Below are 21,270 nucleotides of genomic sequence, written 5' to 3' on the forward strand. Positions count from 1 at the left end.
CATGTTCCAACACTTCCAAATATCAAATACTGTGATATGTATAGCCAGTACCATAGGACACAAACAGTTACAAATACAACACCAGAAGGGTCAACAGATCACAATACACACTGAATAGTTTAGCAGATCCCTTACATACAGAGCTCTGTGGCCTTTTCAGGAGGAAAACCTGTATGAGCAAACATGATCTCCATCTTATTTAGTATGGCTTTCCACTCTTACCACCCTCAACGGTTTGTTTTGAATCTAGCCTAAAGGTTAATACTCACAGGTGAAACAGTACAAGTTGCAATTTTCCATTCTGATCTCATGGGGATCCATAATCCCTGTGTTTAGCAATAAAAATGATAAACAACAAAACCACTGATCGATAATCATCTGGTTCTGTGTCAGCCTACCTATATATGGATTGTATCATCAAACTGGAAGCCCAGGCTGCTTGACTATCAAGGCCTTTATTAGTTTCTAAAGTTATTTGGCCATTGATGCATCTACTCAGATGTTTTTTCTAACACACAAAGCCTAGACTATGCCTCTTTATGTAACAATCCCAGCACAGCTAGGTAACATTTTATAGAGAGGCTAGACATGGTGCATAATTATGAAGGAGCAAATGTGTTGTGTTGTACACATATATGGCAGGACAATGACTAGCGCAATGTCATATGTCATGTTAACCTCTGTAATACCAGTGGAGTCTTTTCAAGTTATACTAAGAGGTAAAAAGAAAAGCATAGAACCTTCAATATGTAGTTTAGTTGTAATGTAACTCTGCAGATCCAGGAGCTGTAAATACAATAATCAAATGATGGCTAGATAATAGTTAGATTTACAGTTCTTTTCAAGTCCATGCAGATGCTATGTCCAGACTACTCTCCCATCTAAAGGTGGATACACAATAAGCAACCCCTCCCCCATGGTTAATGGTGCCGATGAACGACATACAGGATGGTCCTACACACCACACGATCCAGTGACCTAACGATATGTCGTTTATCAGCACCATTGAATGTGCTGGCATTGACACCTGGGTCACTTCTGTCATCCGTGCATGCCAGACATCGACCCCGATTTTGGGCAGCGTGGGGCGCGTATATAGTGGATACACACTAGACGATGTGCCCGATGGGTCGGCCCGATCCACGGGATCTGACACATTGACTTTTCTCTTTTGACTGCTAAACAGAAACACCTCAAGAAAATTTCTGGGGCTAACATCCACTCATCCCAATGCTGTGCTGGAATGCTGGGGCTCTGGTACTTGTACAGTGACTTAATATCTTTATAAACCACTGTACAGTATACATTAGCCGATTAAGTGTAGTTTAGTAAACCTATCCTATCTGAAAGCAAAGGATGTTGAAAAACAAATTTTACATGTATTTAAATATTGTATCCTTTTAAAACAACAAAAATATCCATAAGAGGTGTATGCTCCCATTACTCTGAAAATCTAAAGCGCACATCAGTTATGTTCAGTTATGGCTTTCTTTTTTCATTCTGCAGTTTACCTTGGTCATTACACGGTAGGTTATGTAGGTTTCCATAGTGCACACATGTTTCTTTGGATCATCAACAGTAACAAAGAGGTCCCTTGTCTCCCCATCCATATCATCATCTAGCTGTAGCCTGTTCAGAAGCGAGGATGAAGATGCTGGACTAGAAGTATCAGCGGGGGTGCCATTTGGCAAACTAAGGTCCTACAGCAGTAACAAAAACAGAGAGAAAAGAGTATGTGAAATTATACAAAAAGCTTCTGTCTAGAGAATTAAATAGAAAATACTTTTAGAGGACTACAAATTAATAACATCACAATTAAAAAGTGCCTAACATATCCTATTAACATAATATAAAATACATAATGTACCCAATCCACTATAGATTTTCACATTGTGTTGAAATAAAAAAAAAAAAAATTACCAGTGCTCTGCAGACCAGCGGAATAATAAAATAAAGGAAGCACTTGAGCAAACAAGAAATATAAAAATGTATACAGAGATTAAGTGTTGCTACACAGGAAAAGTTTCTAAGTTAATTAAATAATTCTTATCTGATTATACTTCCATACACTACTACCAGGAACAGGTCTACCAGACAATCCCAGTTTTACACAGGGCCTAAAATTGGCTACCATAACTAAAGGATGAGGCTGGTGATTGTAAGAGATCCCCCATTTATAGAGCACATTTTTGATGAGCTACAGTGATGAAGAATGTACAATTTGGGCTACATGGTCTCTTAACAATGAGAACTTTAGTCTCCAATAAAACGTTATCCGTTCCAGCTAATTTAACCCTTTCAGCATCCTTTCACTCAATTTTAATGATCGTCAAACGCTGCAACATCTGCACTTAGTGCAATTCCAAGGCCATCAAGCTATGGGGCAGATTCAATTATATGCAGAATCCGCAGAGACTCGTTCTGGTGACTTCCATGCATTTACGGAGAGAGGCTAATCCTGTTCGCAGCCTTTGGTGGTGCAAGCAGAATCGGTCTACCATAACTGGCGGAAAAATGTAATCTGTCTCAGGTCTCAGCTGACCCATCTAATCACCTGTGACTGAACACACAAGGACAAGAACATTGTTGCACTTCAACTAGGTCATACATTGGGGGGGTTGATAATGGAAACTGGAATTCTTACACACAACTGCAGAGCCTCACCAACAGAAATGCCTTCTATGGCAGTATAATGTGTTGGAAATCTATAAAAAATATTTCAGACCAATTCTACTAATAAGCAGCAAAGTATAGTTTTTCCCTTATTCAGTGTGTGTCATCTAAACATAACTGGCATCACTGTAGATGAAGTTCAGATTAGGTGCTTAAACATTTTGGTTTATATCATAAATTGTAGCATTTGAAAAGGTCTACCCTTTTTGAAAGCAACAAATACTAGATGTGCTATAGAAAAATATTATATTATTTGGACTGAAGAATAAGATTTTCCTCTGTCTGGTTTAAAATCTCCATCATTAGTTAACAACAGTCACATTGACAGTAAACCCTTATCTTGGAATTAACCAGATAAACAGTTGCAACCAGTCATTAAGCTTTACTGAAGGTTCATCAGAATCTTTATGTGGCGATTTTAAATGCGATTGGAAGAAACTGTCAATATAGAAAGTAAATGTACCCTAAGTAATATTAGGACTTATTTCACTTTATATGATCTATGAGTGAGTGCGTGCGGTCAGCGCTACACATTTACACAGGACCGGCGCTTGGCTTCCAGCGCTGGTCCTGTGCTGCACAGTTGAGCCCCTTCCCTCCCCCTGAGCGCTTGCCCAATAGCGCCAGGAGAAGGGTGGCAGGCGGGCTCATGCTGTGCGTAACATGCACATCGCCGCCAGCGCTGGCGGCGATGTGTTTGTTAATCAGCAGCCAATGAGAGTCAGACGACTCTCATTGGCTGCTGCTGCTACTGCACACACATCACCGCCGAGCGGCAGCGATGTGTGTGTGAATCAGCAGCCAATGAGAGTCAGATAGACTCTCATTGCTGCAGCCGCAGTGCCCATTGCAAGAGCCGGCTAACTTCCAGGCACCTGCAGTGGGTAATGGAAGAGATGTCATGACATTATGACGTCTCTCCCATAACGCAGAGCGCGCCAGCCCAGGAGGACTGACGTGCGGACGGCGGCGGGAGCGTGGATGCAGGTAAGAATTTTTCTTTTATTTATTGTTTAATTTATGTGTGTATTTATCGGGAGGGGGGGGGAGATACTACTGGTAACTGGGGGCACTGCATTGGGGGGGACCACTACTGGGGACTACAACAGGGGGTACCACTACTGGGGACTCCTACTGGGGGGGGATACTGGTGGGGGCACTGCATTGGGGGGGACCACTACTGGGGACTACTACAGGGAGGGGGATACTGCTGGAGGCACTGCATTGGAGGGGACCACTACTGAGGACTACTACGGGGGGGATACTACTGGGGGCACTGTATTGGGGGGGGGAAGCCAATACTGGGGACTACTACAGGGGGCACTGCATCAAGGCAGACTCCTATTGGGGGCACTGAAAAGGGAGATCCACTACAGGGGGCACTGCATAGGGGGGATAACTACTGGGGGCCTGCATAAGGGGGATCACTCTTGGGGGCACTGTATAAAGTGCACTGTATATGGGGGATCACTACTGGGAGGCTGCATATGGGGGATCACTACTGGGGGCACTGTATAAGGGGAACTAATGGCGGGCTGCATAAGGGGGACTACTACATGGGGAACTGTGTAAGGGGCACTGCATATGGGGGATCATTACTGGGGGCCTGTATAAAAAATTTTCCCAGTGACAAGAAAGGCTTGTGTCATGCTGACACGCCCCATTTTTCAGTGGCCACGCCCATTGTACGGCGCACACATGGGGGGGCCTCCTTTTTCAAATTTGCCCTGGGCTCCAAATACCCTAGTTATGCCACTGTGCGCATCGCAGGTCGTTGGGCACCGAAAAATGCACGATATGAACTATAACGATATGATCAATATAGTTTATATTGTCCATTTTAATCATACCGTGTGTACGCTCCTTAAGGAGTATGTGTGTGGAAAGCATACTACTGGAGGCTGGGCTATATGGAGCTTCATGGCACTGGAGGGGGGGGGGGTGAAGCTATGACGACATGATTTGTAGCTAATGAGGGCCCTGGCCACACAGTTCTCAAGGAAGAATAGCAGGATCTGGAATGGTGGCCTATTCTCCTGAATTCAAAGGTTTTCCGGACCTTCTGGAAGAGTAGATAAGATTTCATAATACAAAATTTTATAAAGGTAAAAACTTAGCCCAGACTACATGCGCAGTATGACTTTTGCATTCAAAAGTGTACTCTAATGCATAAGTCACAGATCAGTGATGAGACTGTGGACCACGAGACCAAGCCTCTAATGCAGAGGTTCTCAAACTCGGTCCTCAGGTCACGTTTTGCAGGTTACCCGGCAGGTGCACAGGTGTACTCATTACTCACTGACACATTTTAAAACATCCACAGGTGGAGCTAATTATTTAACTTGTGATTCTGTGAGGAGACCTGCAAAACATGCACTGTTTGGGGTCCTGAGGACCGAGTTTGAGAACCTGTGCTCTAATGGTTCACTTGAAACCTTTTACGGCTTTAAAATTTCCTCTTTTCAAAGAGATCCTCATGTCACAGACTGAATGCAGAAGATTTATAAAATTACCCACCAGCCATAGAATTTCAGCTACCTAATGATCTCTCCAAGATAAATCAGATGAGCTAAATGCTACAGATGAGAGGACTTACAATCACGGATTTAATCCTACCATAAGAACCTTCTATTAAATAAAGTTGAGATTCTATTATTTGTCAGACAACAATGTATTGCTTTTACTACATAAAGATATATGATATATCATTGTAATGAATAACTAATAAAGAAATGGACAGCACAATCGCCAGTTCTTTAAACACTTTGAAACAAAATGATCAAAACCCTTTGGGCTAATGCCGCGTATCCACTAGCAGATACCGGCACGACTGCACGATTACCACATTGTAATCGTGCAGTCGTTTCACAGTCTGTGCTGTGCCTACACTGAACGATTGATAGTTCAGTGTAGGCACCCTCCATCATCTGTGAACATGTCCAATCTGTCGTTATCGACAGATTGACCAGCATGTTCACCCGATGATTGATGTCGGAAACGACCAGCGGGAGCGCGCATCACTGGTCGTTTCCGACAAAGGAGTGCACTGTTTGTGCACGATTACTGAGCGATTGCACGATTATGAGCTGTAGTAGCGGATCCTTCCAAAAATATACCAAACCGCCTACTTATATAAATATGACCTTTATTTATTAAAATCCAGTCCATTTAAAAGCAGATAAAATGCATTCATTGTTAAGGGTCATTTATGCATCAATATTAAGAATAAAAATTATTATACCAGAGGTTACCAAATGTGGTCCTCAAGGCACCCTAACAGTCCAGGTTTTACGGATATCCATGGTTGAGCTCAGATGGTTAAATCAAAAGACTGATGTACTAATTAAGTCACCTGTGCCCAAGCATGGTTATCCTTAAAACTTGAACCTTTAGGGTGCTTTGAGGACAGAGTTTGGGAACCTCTGGATTATATTATTCACAGGGATCCACTTTAAAGGGAAGACAACACAGTTTACTGGCCAGTGCAGATATTTGGCTCTTCACATTTATTGAATTAATGTATGCAAAGTAAATTTTTGTGTTGTTTATGTGTGTTGTTTTCCCTTCTCGCCACGCCCTCCCCCTTCTCCTACTGCTAATCTGCATACTTACCTTCGCTTAGGCTCTTCTATTGGCTACCAATCAATTATACACGCCATCTAGAAGAGATGTTGAGAATGAGAAAAAAAACTCAGTTCTGCCCCCAAAATATTCTGGCATCCAGGAGAGTAGTATATGTCCAAGTGGGAGGGGAAACGGTTAGGCCAAGACCTGGCAGAGTGGGAAGTGGAGAAGTGCCACCTCCTGTGACGGCTTCTGCGCACGTCTATGGTTACCGCTCCCCTTATAGCACATACCCTCCCATTGATCAATTCCATAAACTTCTCATATGGAATACCTGGGGATCACCATCACCAACAAAATCACTGTAGTGTTCCCGCTAGGCTGTTTTAGTGGGATGACATGCCCTGCCCAATTTTGAATCAATAAAATACAACCTGCCATTATGGCGTCCCGATGAAACTGCAGGATGGCTGCTGTAGCTACCCGCAGGCCACAGTGTCGCGCGGGTGAGAAGCATTACAGTGGAACACTCACATGCATCTTTTCATTCTGCAGGGAGAGTTTTGGGGCTACCCAGCCCCCTGCAGTGATGAAAAGAGGGTGCATCTTAAGGACGTGCCCCTTTTTGGGCACACGCTGGTGCCCATTTTCACGGAGACGCCATGCGGCTCTCCGGCCCTGTCGAGATTTCAGATACATTTTCCCTTCATTCTTCAAACAACTAGTTGAGAGCTGGAACAGTATGGGTCTTTACGGGTGTTGTTATTGGTTAGGAACAATATTATGAGGGCTGATTGAAAAGTAATGAGACTGCCTCTGTATTTCTGTTCCATAGGTAGATGTGGCAATACTATGCTGGTTATTGTGAAGCTCATATGATGTGTCTGAACCTGCAGTTGGACTGCCGCAGTCTTTGTTTGGTCACAGCAAGTGGAAGATATTTGTAAGTTTCGTCATGGCGGATGAGGAAGAGGTGTCTGAGATTACCTCAGATATGTGTGATTAAATTTTGTGTTAAACTTCAGAAAGCGGAAATGAAACCAATGAAATGTTACGGCAAGCATACGGTGGAGAAAATTAGCCGTGCTGCAGTATTTTGGTGGCGGAAGCACTTCAAAGAAGGTAATACGCGAGTGACTTTATGAAACAGGTTCTGGGAGACCATCCACCGTGATTACAGATGTTAACATTGCCAAAGTCGTGGAGATGTTGCAAAATGACAGAAGGTTAACTTTACGTTAATTTTTGGCTTCACTTGGCATCTCATTCTAATGGGTTCAGCATATTGTGACAAAGGATCTGAAAATGAATCGTGTTTGTGCTAGGTAGGTAACCAGAAATCTCACAGAGGAGCAGATGTGACGACGAGTTGAATCGTGCAAGAACACTATTCGAATGTTGGAGAGTATACCCGATTTCCTGATATCAATTGTGATGTGTGGCGAACCTTGGATTCATCATGGTCCGGACTCCAAACACATTCAAACACACATCTCTGATGTAATCTCAGACATCTTCCTCATCCGCCATGATGAAATTTATGAAAAGCTTCCACTCGCTGTGACAAACAAAGATGACTACGGCAGTCCAACCAGACACATCGATGTATGAGCTTTACAATACCCAGCATAGCGTTGCCACGTCTACCTAGGGGACGGAAAAACAAAGACAGTCTCATTACTCTTCAATCAGCCCTTGTATTAAAATAAATACCCTACTGAAGATACTAAACCTGCATCAGACTCTCCCTATTCATATTCTCTGTTTTTATTTCAATGAACTCAAGTTCCCACTTTGGTTGTTGGCAGAAACTTAGGGGCCTGCCTTCCAAGTGTTCCAGAATCTCTCCACCTACTGTTCCTACATCCTGATCTCCCATCATTTACCAATGCCTGGCATTGAGATTGTCAATTCTCACTTGATGACTCCCAATGGGAGAAATGGTTCCAAAGGACCCATGATAATTCCCTGAGTGCACGATTTGTCAAATTCCTATCCCGGTGGTATCATAGCCCTAATGTTCTACATCAGTGGTTCCAAAACTGTGTGCCGTGGCACCCTGGGGTGCCAAAGGGCACTTGCGGGGGTGCCTCGGGTTAGTGGTCCAGTACCAAATAAAATTATTTTTAGTCAGTGTGATGGGTAAAACCAGTGGTAATGGCTGCCAATCAAATAATATGTGGACAAAAAGAAGTGCAGCCCTGTGAACCACCACATAACTGAGCCTAAGGGTGACTAATAAGCTCAATTTACTTCATTTAATTTTTGCTGAATTTATCTATAAGAAACATTTGCCCCAGGGGTGCCATGGCAAAAATGCTGATACTCTAGGGCGCCGCGATTCGAAAGAGTTTGGGAACCACTTTTCTACATAATATTTTCCCTCTGTTCCTAAAGTTTGTTGGTGCTGTGGTGCTCACCCTGGAATGCCATTCCATATTTGGCGGACAAATAGAAAGTCTCAAGGCCAGATGTTCCTACAGATTTTTAATTCTGGCTATTTAACTATTTATCTATGCCGATTTATAAAAAAAAAGACGCAATGCTTAAAAATCTGAACAATGCTGAGAAGGTGGTGATCCCGATGTCGTCCTCTGCCACATCTGTCCATAATTGGCTTTGTCGCATTTATCAGTATATGGAAGACATTACTATTCCTGCTATAGAGAGATATTCAAAATCTATAATCATGTGGTTTTATTTGCTAGCTAGCATTTAAATACTCTGAGGAGTACAGTATGCTCATGTCCAACACATGAACTCCCCCCTCCCCATCTCTCCCTTCCCTCCTCTTCTCCCTGTCAGGTTACCCCTCTCAGTTATATCTTCCATTCCCTGTTTTATTGTGTTTTTGGAAAAAAAAATAATTCTAAATTTTTTTAAACCGAAAATATTGTCTTTGTAGACTTCTGTGCTTATAAATGTGTTTATTAAAGTTTGATTGCAAAAAAAAAAATAAAGGCTTGCTGCAGTCTACAAAGTGCTGTCATTTTATGTATGTTATTTGTTCACTTTTATTTGAGAATACAAATTGCTATATACAGTATTTACAAATGTGTTAAAAGGCAATAATGAATAAAGAAAACAATCCTTCCTAAAATAATCACAAGACTAGTTTAGCGAGATGCAGGAAACTATGGTTATTACACTGCTCCAGTAGGTAACTTCTCCCATTGTGCAAGTAAAGTGAAATTGAGCCAAAAAACAAAACAAAAAGTAATTTATGAAGTATAATAAGGGCTTTTCTATGCCCAAGTAATCACACTTGTACTTCAAGCACATTTCAGGTGAATGCCACTTCAGGGGCTTTGGCATTCATACACCGCTCAAAATACCCTATTGCTGCTTATTTCCAAAAACAAATATTTAAAAAGTGATAAAGTAGTTAAGTGTAAACACAACCAGTCTGGAGGAAAAAGACACCGGAGCCCTCTTGACGAGCACACCCAAGAAAAGCAAACCAGAAACCCATGACAGATGCAGCTGTAAGTTGGGTACACACTTGTCCAATCCTTGGGGGATCCAACTCCCAACCAGACGGTTAACACAATCCTACAGAAGACCTAGCTCGCAAATACACCACCCAATCTATGGGCGGAAATCAATTGTTTACGTGGTCCGGATCTCCCTTCTAAAGTGACAGGAGATTGCGGGTCGCTATTCAATTGCTGCAGTTTTTCGCACAAAGTGGTCGGGTTTAGCCGCGTAAAGCAGCTACCCCCGGCCAAAGTGCTGGGTGCGACCGCAAAAAGTGATGCTTGGGCGCGAAAACAGGTCACTTTTCGCACATTTCAGCTCGCACCCCGCTGCGGCTGCGAGCTGAAATGGAGCACTGGCAGCTGATCGTGCCCGACAGGAGCAACAATTGAATATCTCCGTCGGGCACGAAGGTGGGTAGAAACAATTGAATTCCACCCTATGTGTACACACCTGTACAATTTTGCTGCTGATCTGCTGAAAGTATTCACAAAGTTTCCATCTAAAATGTAATCAGCAATAATAAATCTAGTGTTGGAATAATTTTCTAACTGCATTTTCTGACCAGACTTGTAATATACTGTAGAATGCAAATGTTTGCTGTATTTATTGGCACATTTATTTTTAGAAATACTGCTTTCGTGTGGGTGACATACTGTTTAGTTCCCAGCAGCATTTAAGTTTGTATATAAGAGCAAATGCATGGCAATTAATAAACTAGGCAAGGTAAGCAGCCATTTATCACAACCCCTCCATAATAAATAGGTCACACAGCAGCCCTACACTGTTGTATATTGATTTATAAATCCAGAAGCATTTTTTTTTATTATTTGAAATAGTAGTAGCAGTATTCAAGATATACATTACAGTGTAGTCTGAGCCAGGGACATTTATTAGACAGGTCTAGTAATGAACAACATGAATTCATACAGTTACATAGGCAAATAAACAATGTCAAGGGAGACAAATAAAAAAATGCATCAGTTTAGTCCATGCAGAAAACAATTGCTTCAAGAGAAACCATGCGATTTTTTATTTTATATTTGAGCCAAGTTACATACTATGTACACACACATACAGTATATTTTTTTTATATATAGAATACATACATATATCTCCATCCACACTTCATACGATGCTGTGCTGCACTATTATAAATTGACACTGGCGGCATCTTGGAGAAGTCCCCCTCCAGCTAAGTTTGAATCATTTCTGTTCAATGTACGGGCATTTTATATTGTTTATGTGTAATACGTTTTTGGTGTAAACTGTATTACACTGTGTTATTTGTTTTCCTTATGCTTGCTTTTTAATCTGGTGTCATTGTGGAGACACTTGAATGCGGCTTTGGACTATTATACCCTACGTGACTACCATTAAGGGAGAATTCTGTTCAGAGGGATACAGTACCTCCATTTGCGAACAAGATAGTGGTGTAAACCACTGCACTAGGTACACCTCTACCTTATGGGTGATTATTGACTGGTGGTGCAAAAATGTATACATATGATATTGCACTAGGAGGCACTTTTTCTCATTTCCTTTTAGAAACTATACGATGCTGAACTGCACTATTATCAATTGACACTGGTGGCTTTGTTAAACAGGAGCATTCATTGGGAATCTGTAAACGGAGTATTCAGTCTCCTCCTCCATGGGATATGAGTGCTAGGCTTCACAAAGCTGGCCACTATTGGTCCTCTAGCAAAGAAATCAGAGGCCCCAATTACCACATATTTAAAGTAGCAGTATTGCCATATCATTAGGATGATAGAGCTTAAGGTAACAAGGGTGGGGGGAGGCTATATTTTTGGAATGGCTCAATGAATTAGTTGCATTAGATGAAAGGCACTGTTTACTAAATAAAATATACATGTGTAAACAGTAGCAAAGAAACAGAGTACTTCCACTTAATTTAATAATTGCACAACTGGTCAATGAGTTTAAAAATATTTTCATGGAAACCAAACTGCTTGACTGCAGTAGCTTCACCGTAAAACAAAGCATGTGTCAGACAAATTGCACAATGTATGATGGCACTGGTTGGCCAAAGCTTACTCAGAGGCAGCAAATTCACATCACATCACAATGTTGAGTAAAATTGCACCAAGATGTGGTGCATTATGGCATCTCTGAACTGTTGCTACATGTGTGTGTGTGATAGTGCAATGTAGGTATATTAAAAAAGTACTTCTCATAAATCTGATACCTAAACAGTTTAAGCACTTCCTAATTTGAGCACAGTTTATTATGAAAACATGATTTACTGACTGCCTACGAATGTATTGAAAAGTGCACATACAAAGTGATAAAATACAAATAGATACTGATAAAACTATAAACAAAATCTGTTTTTAGAAGAGGAGAATTTGTCAGAGCTAAGTCAGCTAAAAAGTGAACTTGGGTTATCAGACTTGTCATGTCATTAAAACTTTTCTTGCAAGGATGCATCTCGGAAAAAAGGAAGCTGAGTAGATGAATATTTTTAGGAGAAAGCACAGGATTAGACATTATTAAAACGGAAGTATGTCAACACATGACCATACAACATATACACAAAAAGATATGGGTTGTGCATAATGTGAAATAATAGTATTGAATAGTTGAAAACTAAATGAAAAATAATCTAAAAAAACCTAAACCATTCTCGAACAAATGCCCACTTCAATGTCTAACCCACATTACCCAATAACTGCAAGTTTACGCTATACACACTGAAACCTTAATGCGGTCTATTAATGCTCACTATTCATTAATACAATTATAAGGTACTGTAGAAATTCCACACTTCTTCTAGAAGAATGTGCCATGCAGGAGAGTGGAATCTCACATTCCACAGGTCTACAGAAATACATACAAGACAGACACAAAAGCAAGGCTGGTTATTTTCATGCTTCAATAAGTTTGCATGAAGTCAATCATTTCATTCACCTCTTTACCACCATTCTTTTAAACTCATGTAATGAAGCCCTGGTTAATGCATTAAAAGTCCATAAAATTGTACATTCCAGTACAACAGTACAGCACCTTGTTCAGTTTAGTACTCTCTGCAGAGCACTGCCCTGTTCCATTTACCCATAGCATATACATATCGATGCTCCCCATACTACGCATATTTTACATAGAATTGTTGTAAAATCACTTCCTCCTCCTGACATACCGCCGGACCCAAGCCCGGCGGATGAAATACAAACGCCGGAAGATGAAGATCCCGACGGCACCTGGTAAGTATCCTAACCCTCCCCTCTCCCCCCTAATCCTAGCCCTCCTTTAGGGGTGCCTAACCCTAACACTAACCTCCCCCCCGGGAGTCCCTAAACCTAACCACCCCTCCCCCGCGGCTAACAGGTCCCGACGCCCTGGCTTACCTACATTCGGTATGCCGGGCATCAGGATTTCGGCGTGGGTCTGATGATAAGCGCCGGTATTTAGACACCTATCATTAGTCCCATGCCGGGATTTCACTGTCTGTAAGCCGGCTTCCCGACTACATACCGTATTACAATATTGGGCTTCACCGCTTACAAAAGTGAAACAAATTCCAATGGGATGTAGTCCTTAGTTCGACATTTACAATGTCGACATACATAATGTTGATACCACAATTTCAACAGTTATGATGTCGACATTGTTAAAATGAGGTTATGCAACATGATGATATGTGAAATTTCGACAGTGCCAGAATATTAACATAACGTTAGACTGTGGGATGGGAGGTTAGGCACTTAGGGGAAGTTACGGTGCGGGACGAGAGGGTTAGACTGTGGGGAGGGGGGTGGTGTTTAGGCACTAGATGGAGATAGGAATTAAGCCGTGTATCCACTACACGATATAAATGAAGAATAACGACATAGTTATCGTTCATTAATCGTGCAGTGGATATGGCGGCAACGACCAGCGATGCGCGCTACCACTTGTCGTTGTCGGCATCTGTCATCCCCTGAACCTACTGCCCAACCTGATGATATCGTCAGGTTGTGCAGGTTCGGGGATGAGGGAGGGTGCCGGCACTGAACGACATATCGTTCAGTGTGAGCACAATATCCACTGCACAGTATAATGAACGATTGAATGATATCTACTAGACTATTAAATTGTGCGATTGAACGATAACGATATCGTTAATTAATCGTTTGCAAATCTTTTAAAAAAATGTCTAAAACGATCAGCGATGCGGGCTCCCACTGGTCGTTTTTGTTTTTATCATCGGGCAAAAATGCTGGACAACCTGACGATGACGTCGGGTTCAGCATGTTTGCAGATGTTTGATGTGCCTACACTGGACGACTGCTCGTTCAGTGAAGGCACATCACAGGCTTTGAAACGACTGCACGATTACAATGTCGTAATCGTGCAGTCATTTTGAGGTCTGCTAGTGGATGGGCAGCATTAGCGATATTGGAAGAATATTTACTGGAACACTGTGTGATCAGAGGTCTGTGCCAAAAGTGACCATCACATGACCGCCAGGACCCAGAAGCCGCGGTGGAGCCATCATGAGCAGGTAAGTGACCACTGGGCCACCATGGATGATGTTTTGATATTCTAACATGTCGACATTTTATTAGGGTTGACATGGTCAGTCTTGACAATATGATCATGTCAACATATACCATACCACACTACCAATTATAACTGGATAAATGTCAATTTGAGACTTTAAAAAGAAAAAGTGTTACTTCACAAGAGTTGTAAAAAACATGCAATAAAGTTGAAAAGGGGGCAATGATGTTTCCTTAGCATTGTAGAGGATGTGACGGAGGTGGCGATAAGAGTACAGCATTGCTAATATTTTTAAACAAAAGACAAGAAACAAAGAACTTTTATATTGAGAGTCCTCTACTGCAGACAAAGGGATTAAAAAAAAAAAAAAGCAATGCATATATAATTGAGCAACTGCAGTAGGTTTGAAAAAAAAAAAATGGTCACTTGAAACAGGTTTAATTTGAAATACCCTTAAAGAAAAGAAGTTCAAGAATTAAGAAGTTCTGTATACAAAATACAATTCTTTTTCAGGCACCTCAATATATACAATTATCAAAAAAGAGAGGCTAGTGTAATGCTCGGTACACACTGGCAGATATACTGGCCGATCAATTGATCGGCCAATATAGTATGTCAATGACGTCATTTACAAACATATTGTGTTGGCTGTGCTGCAAAGCCGATGGCAGATATATCTGTCCATCGTGCTGTGTGTACGGGCGGTCTACCTGACCGCCTGTACACTTGCAGCAGTGGCCGCGGTGAGAGAGGTACAACTCACCCCCAGGCCAGCGGGACCCGCTGCCAGACGACGGTTGTTCAGTGTGTATGAACAACAATCATCTGCAGATCACTCGACTTGCAGATATAGGTTAGGTGTGTACCCAGCTCTAGAGAGATTCCCCCCCCCGCCCCCCCTTCCTTCATAAAAGAAAAAAAAAAAAAAGAAGAAAAACAGCTTTCTTTTAAAGTCACTGAGTTTAAATCACATTCAATTAGCCGCAGACTCCCTGGCCTCAGCTACAGAGCTGTGAGGGACGGTTACTCAGATTGCCAATGGTGTCGCAGAAGATCCGATTCAGCATCTTAGGATGCAGCACTCAGATCTGCGATGCAATTTCACCAGACTATATATTGTATGGTATTGCACAGCCTCTTTGCTCTGACCAGTTTGGTCAATACTGTCATTTTTTGGGGATGATATTCTGCATAATGCAGATTAATGGGTCAACTGATGTAAGACAGGTATATAGGGGTGTTGTATTGAAGGGACAGGAGTTTTTAAGCTTGCAACTGGGAGTTACAGGTGTTTTTTGGCTAAATTTTCAAAGTGTATTGAAATGATACAAAATTCTTCTTACATTCATTTTTTTTGCATCACAAAATCATCTACAGCCTTTAAATTGCTGAACACATGCTTTCTATCATTTTTTTCACGGTCATTAAAAAAAAATCAGTAATTTGCCACCTTTTAAGAGCCCATATACTTTACTTATGGCCACTAGTAGATTTATATACAGTTATCCAATGTTAGTTGGTATGCTTTTGAGGTATAGAGTGATTTCCCCACACTGAATGCAGGTATTACCAGCCAGAATTACAGCGTGATCACAGAGATTAGCATTTTATATTTGAATAGCATGTCTTGCTGGAGCGCGCATATGTGAGATAAGCAAAATTACAGCGCGATATGCGCAAAAGTCAACCCGCATTTTAGCCCATTGCTGTCTATATAAAGCAGATTATGCTGAAATACTTAAGCAGTGAAGAGTTTGATACTGTTGGTATAAACAGATTTAAATACACTTTAGCGGTGGTCTTACAATCTTTTCTATTCATAGGAAAATAAAAATAAAAAATTTAATGTAATTACAAAAAACATAGGTTAGTGAAAAATTCAAGTAAACCACAATTGTCTTCTTTGAAGTGTGACATGATAGTGAACCTTTAGACCTGTTGGAGAAAACGCTTGTTATATATTTTTTCTCTCTCCTTACTAGGAAAACAAATATCCATGCACAAGGTTTATAAGTGCAGACAAAAGGGGAGATTCAATTGTTTTTTGACGCCTGATAGAGCTATTCAACTGCTGTTCCAGCGGGCACCCATTACTTCGAGCATGTTGCGCCAAAATACGGCTAAACCAGTCTAAACTATTGGGCACGCTGCCAAAACAGCACATTTCTGCTCGCTACTTTAGAAGGGTGTGAGCAGAAATAATAGGTTCCAGCGGCACTCATAGCTCCGTCGGGCGACGGGTGCCCAAAAAACAATTGCTGTGTGTATGGGCGACCGACCAATCAATCCGTTTTGCTTGTCGCAGGAGCCAGCAACAATGACATCACAACTTAGCGGGCAACTTTAAATGCCCATCTAGTTGTGATGTCTGGCGACCAATTGATACGTGTGTATGCTTAAAACGTCGGTCGCTCAGTGGTTGGCTGGCCGCTGCATCGGTCAGGTGTGTACCCTGAATTAAGCATTAGGGGGTCTATTTATTAAGCTTTCCCAAAAAATTAAAAACTGCAGTTCCTGTACTAATAGCAAAATGCAAGATATTTCCCAGAAATCTCCAGGAGGGTGCTAATTAGCACTGCAGATCGCAGCTCCAATTATTATCAATGGGGACTATAATCTGACGGGATCGATATGATTTACCGCCAGACGCATGCCCGGCGGTTCTAATGCCGACGGTTCTAATCCCGACAGGTATTTTCCCATTTACTAACCTAACCCCCACCCCCCAACCCTCCCTTAGGGGTGCCTAACCCTAACCTCCCCCCCTCGAAGTGCCCAAACCTAACCCTCCCTTCCCCGCAGCATAAACCTAAGTCTCCTGGGGGGGGGTGCCTAACCCTAACCTCCCCCTGGGGGTGCCCAACCCTACCCCCCCTTCCACTAGCCTGCCCCTAACCCTCCTGGGGGGTGCCTAACCCTAACCCTTCCTGGGGGAAGTGCCTAACCCTAAGGGCCCCCTGGGAGCCCCTAACCTAACCCTCATCCCCCCCGCGGCTGTCCGCGCCCAGCTTACTTTCGATTGGAATACCGGGCGTTGAGATTTCGATGCCTGTCATTAGACAGTCGGAATGCCGACAGTCGGCATTTAGACAGTCGGCATCCCGAGTGCATACTGGTCTGACACCTGTCCTACTGAATGTACCAAACGCCAAAAAATTAAGCTTTTCAAAGTTTGGCCCCCTTAGTTTACACCATCTTCAGATGGTGTAAACTGCTTTAAGCCTATGGAGGCATACGAGCAGGAGAGAGATCTTCTAAAAATAAAAAAAGAAGAGGATATACTGACTATAAGGAGATTTTCTTTTTTTTTTTGCAGTTTGAGTTTCTATTATTGAAGAATCAAATCTTTATGGTCAACTGAATTATCACCAATTCCTGAATGGCACAATACTCACGGTAACACTAGCTGATCAATTTCTAAATAAAGCCCTAAAAATATCACAATACCCCATGGAGTACACTATCGTGTTTTATGTTATTTTCCATATCACAGAGATCACATCAGGGTGCAATATATTTATTACTTCAAGGAGTTTTTGTGAGGTTTACCTCAGGCATTTGAAGCAGCTGTTTCACATCCCTGAAGAAGTCCATGTAAAGGCAGAACACGATGGATTACAAACCATTTGAACTAAACTGAGAACACCTGAACAGGAGCACTCTCCCAAAACACCTGTGTAGTTCCAGCACACAATACAGAAACAGATATCTAGTAAAGACCTGAGTATAATGCAAAATATTGCATGTATGGTAAAATCATATTAGCAAAGCGTTGCACAACATTTATTGAAACACCTCAAATACTCTAAGAACAAGCGTGCTATAAATATTACTAACAATATTCTCCCCAACTTTCATACTACCTTTTGTTATAGTCTAGTAGAAAAACTTTCATCAGTCTTCACTTACGTACGGTTTGCATACTGTATTCAATGACCCCAGCACATTCTTGACTCGCAAATTATCCCACACTTCACTATGGTCATCAATTCCTCCTGCTGTGTTACAATTATCTCTTCATAACCAGACTTCACACATTACATGCTTACATCCATTTTATTGTACCCCCAATTTAACTACAGCATTAAATTGGGGGGAAAAAAATGCTTTCTAAAAAATGTTCACCTTGAGAGAAAAATGCATATAACAGACATTTGGTGCAATTTAAGAACCCCAAACCATTTGATTATGGCCCCTAACATACTTCTATAATGTTACCCTATCTTAGTTTGACTTTTTTGGGGTACAAGCAGATTTCCCCATTTTCACCTGTACTTTTCGCCGCTAGCGCCAAGAACATTTTTCGGGCGAATGCCGCATCGTGTCTTTTGTAATAGGATTGTGCTAAAACCGGCAGACGCGATAGACACAAAAAGTGACACATTCGGGCGAACAGTGCACAAAGTTTACATATGCGAAAAGTTAACGTTATCGCGGCTAATTTAATTCCCCCCTTAGTATGTAGTGATTGGGTTCTCAAGACCAGAATCAAACAGCTATTTGGCAAGGCGCTAACACAAGAGGTCACCAACAAGGCTGGCATGGTGAACCATCTATTCAGTTCAAGACAGGATGACTATATAGTTAATGAATAGTTAAGTGGTTAACATGGTAACAATGACTGACATTAAAATGAAACTTTCGTAGGTAAAATAATACCCTTTGATTAAAGGATGGGCATTCCAGATGCTGTGAGATGTTCTTTAAAATACATTATTTGGTTTTAAAAAAAATGGCTTCCTTTTTAGCAGGTTGGCTCAATATTCCAGCCTGCAGATGTCACCGAGGTTAAAGCAGCCAATAAATATTATCTTGTCATGAAGAACAAATCTCTCAATAATTGCTTTTGGTTCAAAAACAAATGTACCAGGAAAACCAGCTTACAGTATTTTCAGCAGATAGGGAGTGGTTTACCTGCTTACTGCACCTATCGGAGTGGAACGAAACCCAATTTTCATTCTTCACTGAATGTCTGGATAAAATAATGGTGTTCCCCCTAGTATGTTTTGGCAGGGTGCTGATTTTAAAAGGGCAAAATGTGCCTTGCCCATTTAGCGGTACCCTGCTAAAACAGTATGCCCTGAGCCTTCCCCACTAGCGGGCTGCAGTGTTCCGCGGGTAGGAAAAGCAGTATGTAGGTGGCGTAACCATACTGTGAAGTCTTGGAAATTCCCAGACCTGCATCGGTTGTAATCTAACATCTTGTGAGTCAGTTTGAACATAGTCTAGGCTGCTCATGGCAAGGTGATGTGAATTATCGGAGTTCTAATGGGGCATGATAGTGGGTGCCTAAATTTCAAAATTTTGTGGACATTCAACATTACTCAATCTACGGTGTCATCTGTGCGTTAAGTCTGTGTTTGTTGTGGACCCGGGGTGGTAACAGGAGTAAACACCTGAACAGGTTTAAACTGAAAAGTAGGTTGTTTAATGTGAATGTTGGTAGACATGAACAATAAGATAACTGAAGTCCAGTAATAACAAACTAATAACTGTAGCAGGCGGAAACTGTAGTGAGTGGGAATAAAGGGATTTTGGTACCTACCGGTAAATCCTTTTCTCTGATTCCACAGGGGACACTGGAGGTGCTTACGCTGGGGTATAGAGGCGTGGATAGCTGGAGCTGGCACTTTAAATAATTTAGAAGTGTGAAGCTCCTCCCCCTCTATGCCCCATCAGCCCTCAGTTTAGAAAATGAAGACCGAGAGGAGATGGAGAACAAGCGGAGTAAAAAGGAGAGAAGAACACACAATAACTGAATCACACAACATACAGAACAATCCTAACAGGCAGGCGAAGAGCGCAGAGGTGGGCGTCCAGTGTCCCCTGTGGAATCAGAGAAAAGGATTTACCGGTAGGTACCAAAATCCCATTTTCTCTTTCATCCACTAGAGGACACTGGAGATGCTTACGCTGGGGACGTCCCAAAGTTTTCCCCATGGGCGGGAGCGCTCTGCGGCGCCTGCAGAACAAGGCGGCCAAAACGGAATGCCGAAGTAGCAAACGTATCAAATTTGTAAAATCTGACAAACGTGTGCACTGAAGACCAAGTGGCCGCACGGCACAATTGTGACGTGAAGGCTCCTCTACCGGCCGCCCACAGAACGTGTGGAATGAGCCGAAATGGACGAAGGAGGCCGACGGTCGGCACTAACATAAGCCTGATGAATAGTCAGCCGGATCCAACCTGCCAAAGTCTGCTTAGATGCTGGCCAACCCCTCCGAACAGCATCATAGAGGACAAAAGGCAACCCAGACTTACGGATGGACGCTGTCCTGGCAATATAGATGCGGAGAGCCCTAACCACATGCAAGGTAGAAGAACCACCAGAGCCCTCCACCAACGATGGTACCACAATAGGCTGATTGATATGGAAAGTCGACACAACTTTGTGAAGGAAAGCTGCTACCGTACGGAGTTCCGCCCTATCAGAATGAAACACAAGGTAAGGTGGCTTATAGGACAGAGCACCAAATTCCGAAACTCTACGGGCTGAAGCGAGAACCAGGAGGAGTACAGTCTTCCCAGACAGGTAGTTAAGATCAACCTCCTCCAAAAGGTTCAAACCTGGGCGACTGAAGAAACAGAAGCACTAAGTTTAGGTCCCAGGGAGCTATTGGAGGTACAAAAGGAGGCTGCATTCGTAAGACCCCTTGAAGAAACGTCTGCACCTCAGGAATGAGGGCCAATTTCTTTGAAAGAAAATGGAAAGGCAGAAAACCTGCACCTTCAAAGGTTCCCAGAGGAAGGCCAGAATCCAGACCAGTCAGAAGGAAAAACCAAAACCAACGAAAAGTCCTAGACGGAAGACCCCGACCGGAACACCATGAGATATAAACACGCCAGATGCGATGATAATCACAGCCGAAATTGGCTTCCTGGTGCGTAGCATGGTGGGAATAACAGTGTCTGGGATTTCTTTGCGTTTTAGGATACTGGTTTCAAGAGCCACCCCGTTAAACGCAGCTGCGCTAAGTTGAGGTGTATGAAAGGGCCCTGCTGTACAAGCTCCGGTCGCAGGGAAAGGGGCCACGGATCATCTGACAATAGGA

The 21,270-nt window shown here is 42.3% G+C and overlaps 1 protein-coding gene across 1 annotated transcript in view; it reads right to left on the minus strand.

Moving 5' to 3' along the window:
- The window catches only part of SNX30 (sorting nexin family member 30), a 55,207-nt gene that overhangs the window by 23,825 nt on the left and 10,112 nt on the right, over positions 1–21,270 (minus strand). Inside the window, exon 2 of the mRNA XM_088460095.1 lies at positions 1,512–1,700. Coding sequence (XP_088316221.1) covers positions 1,512–1,700 — 189 coding nt within the window. The remainder of the gene's footprint in view (positions 1–1,511; positions 1,701–21,270) is intronic.

The sequence above is a fragment of the Taudactylus pleione genome, unplaced genomic scaffold (genome assembly GCF_031769625.1).
Source record: "Taudactylus pleione unplaced genomic scaffold, aTauple2 ptg000967l, whole genome shotgun sequence".
NCBI classification, from domain to species: domain Eukaryota; kingdom Metazoa; phylum Chordata; class Amphibia; order Anura; family Myobatrachidae; genus Taudactylus; species Taudactylus pleione.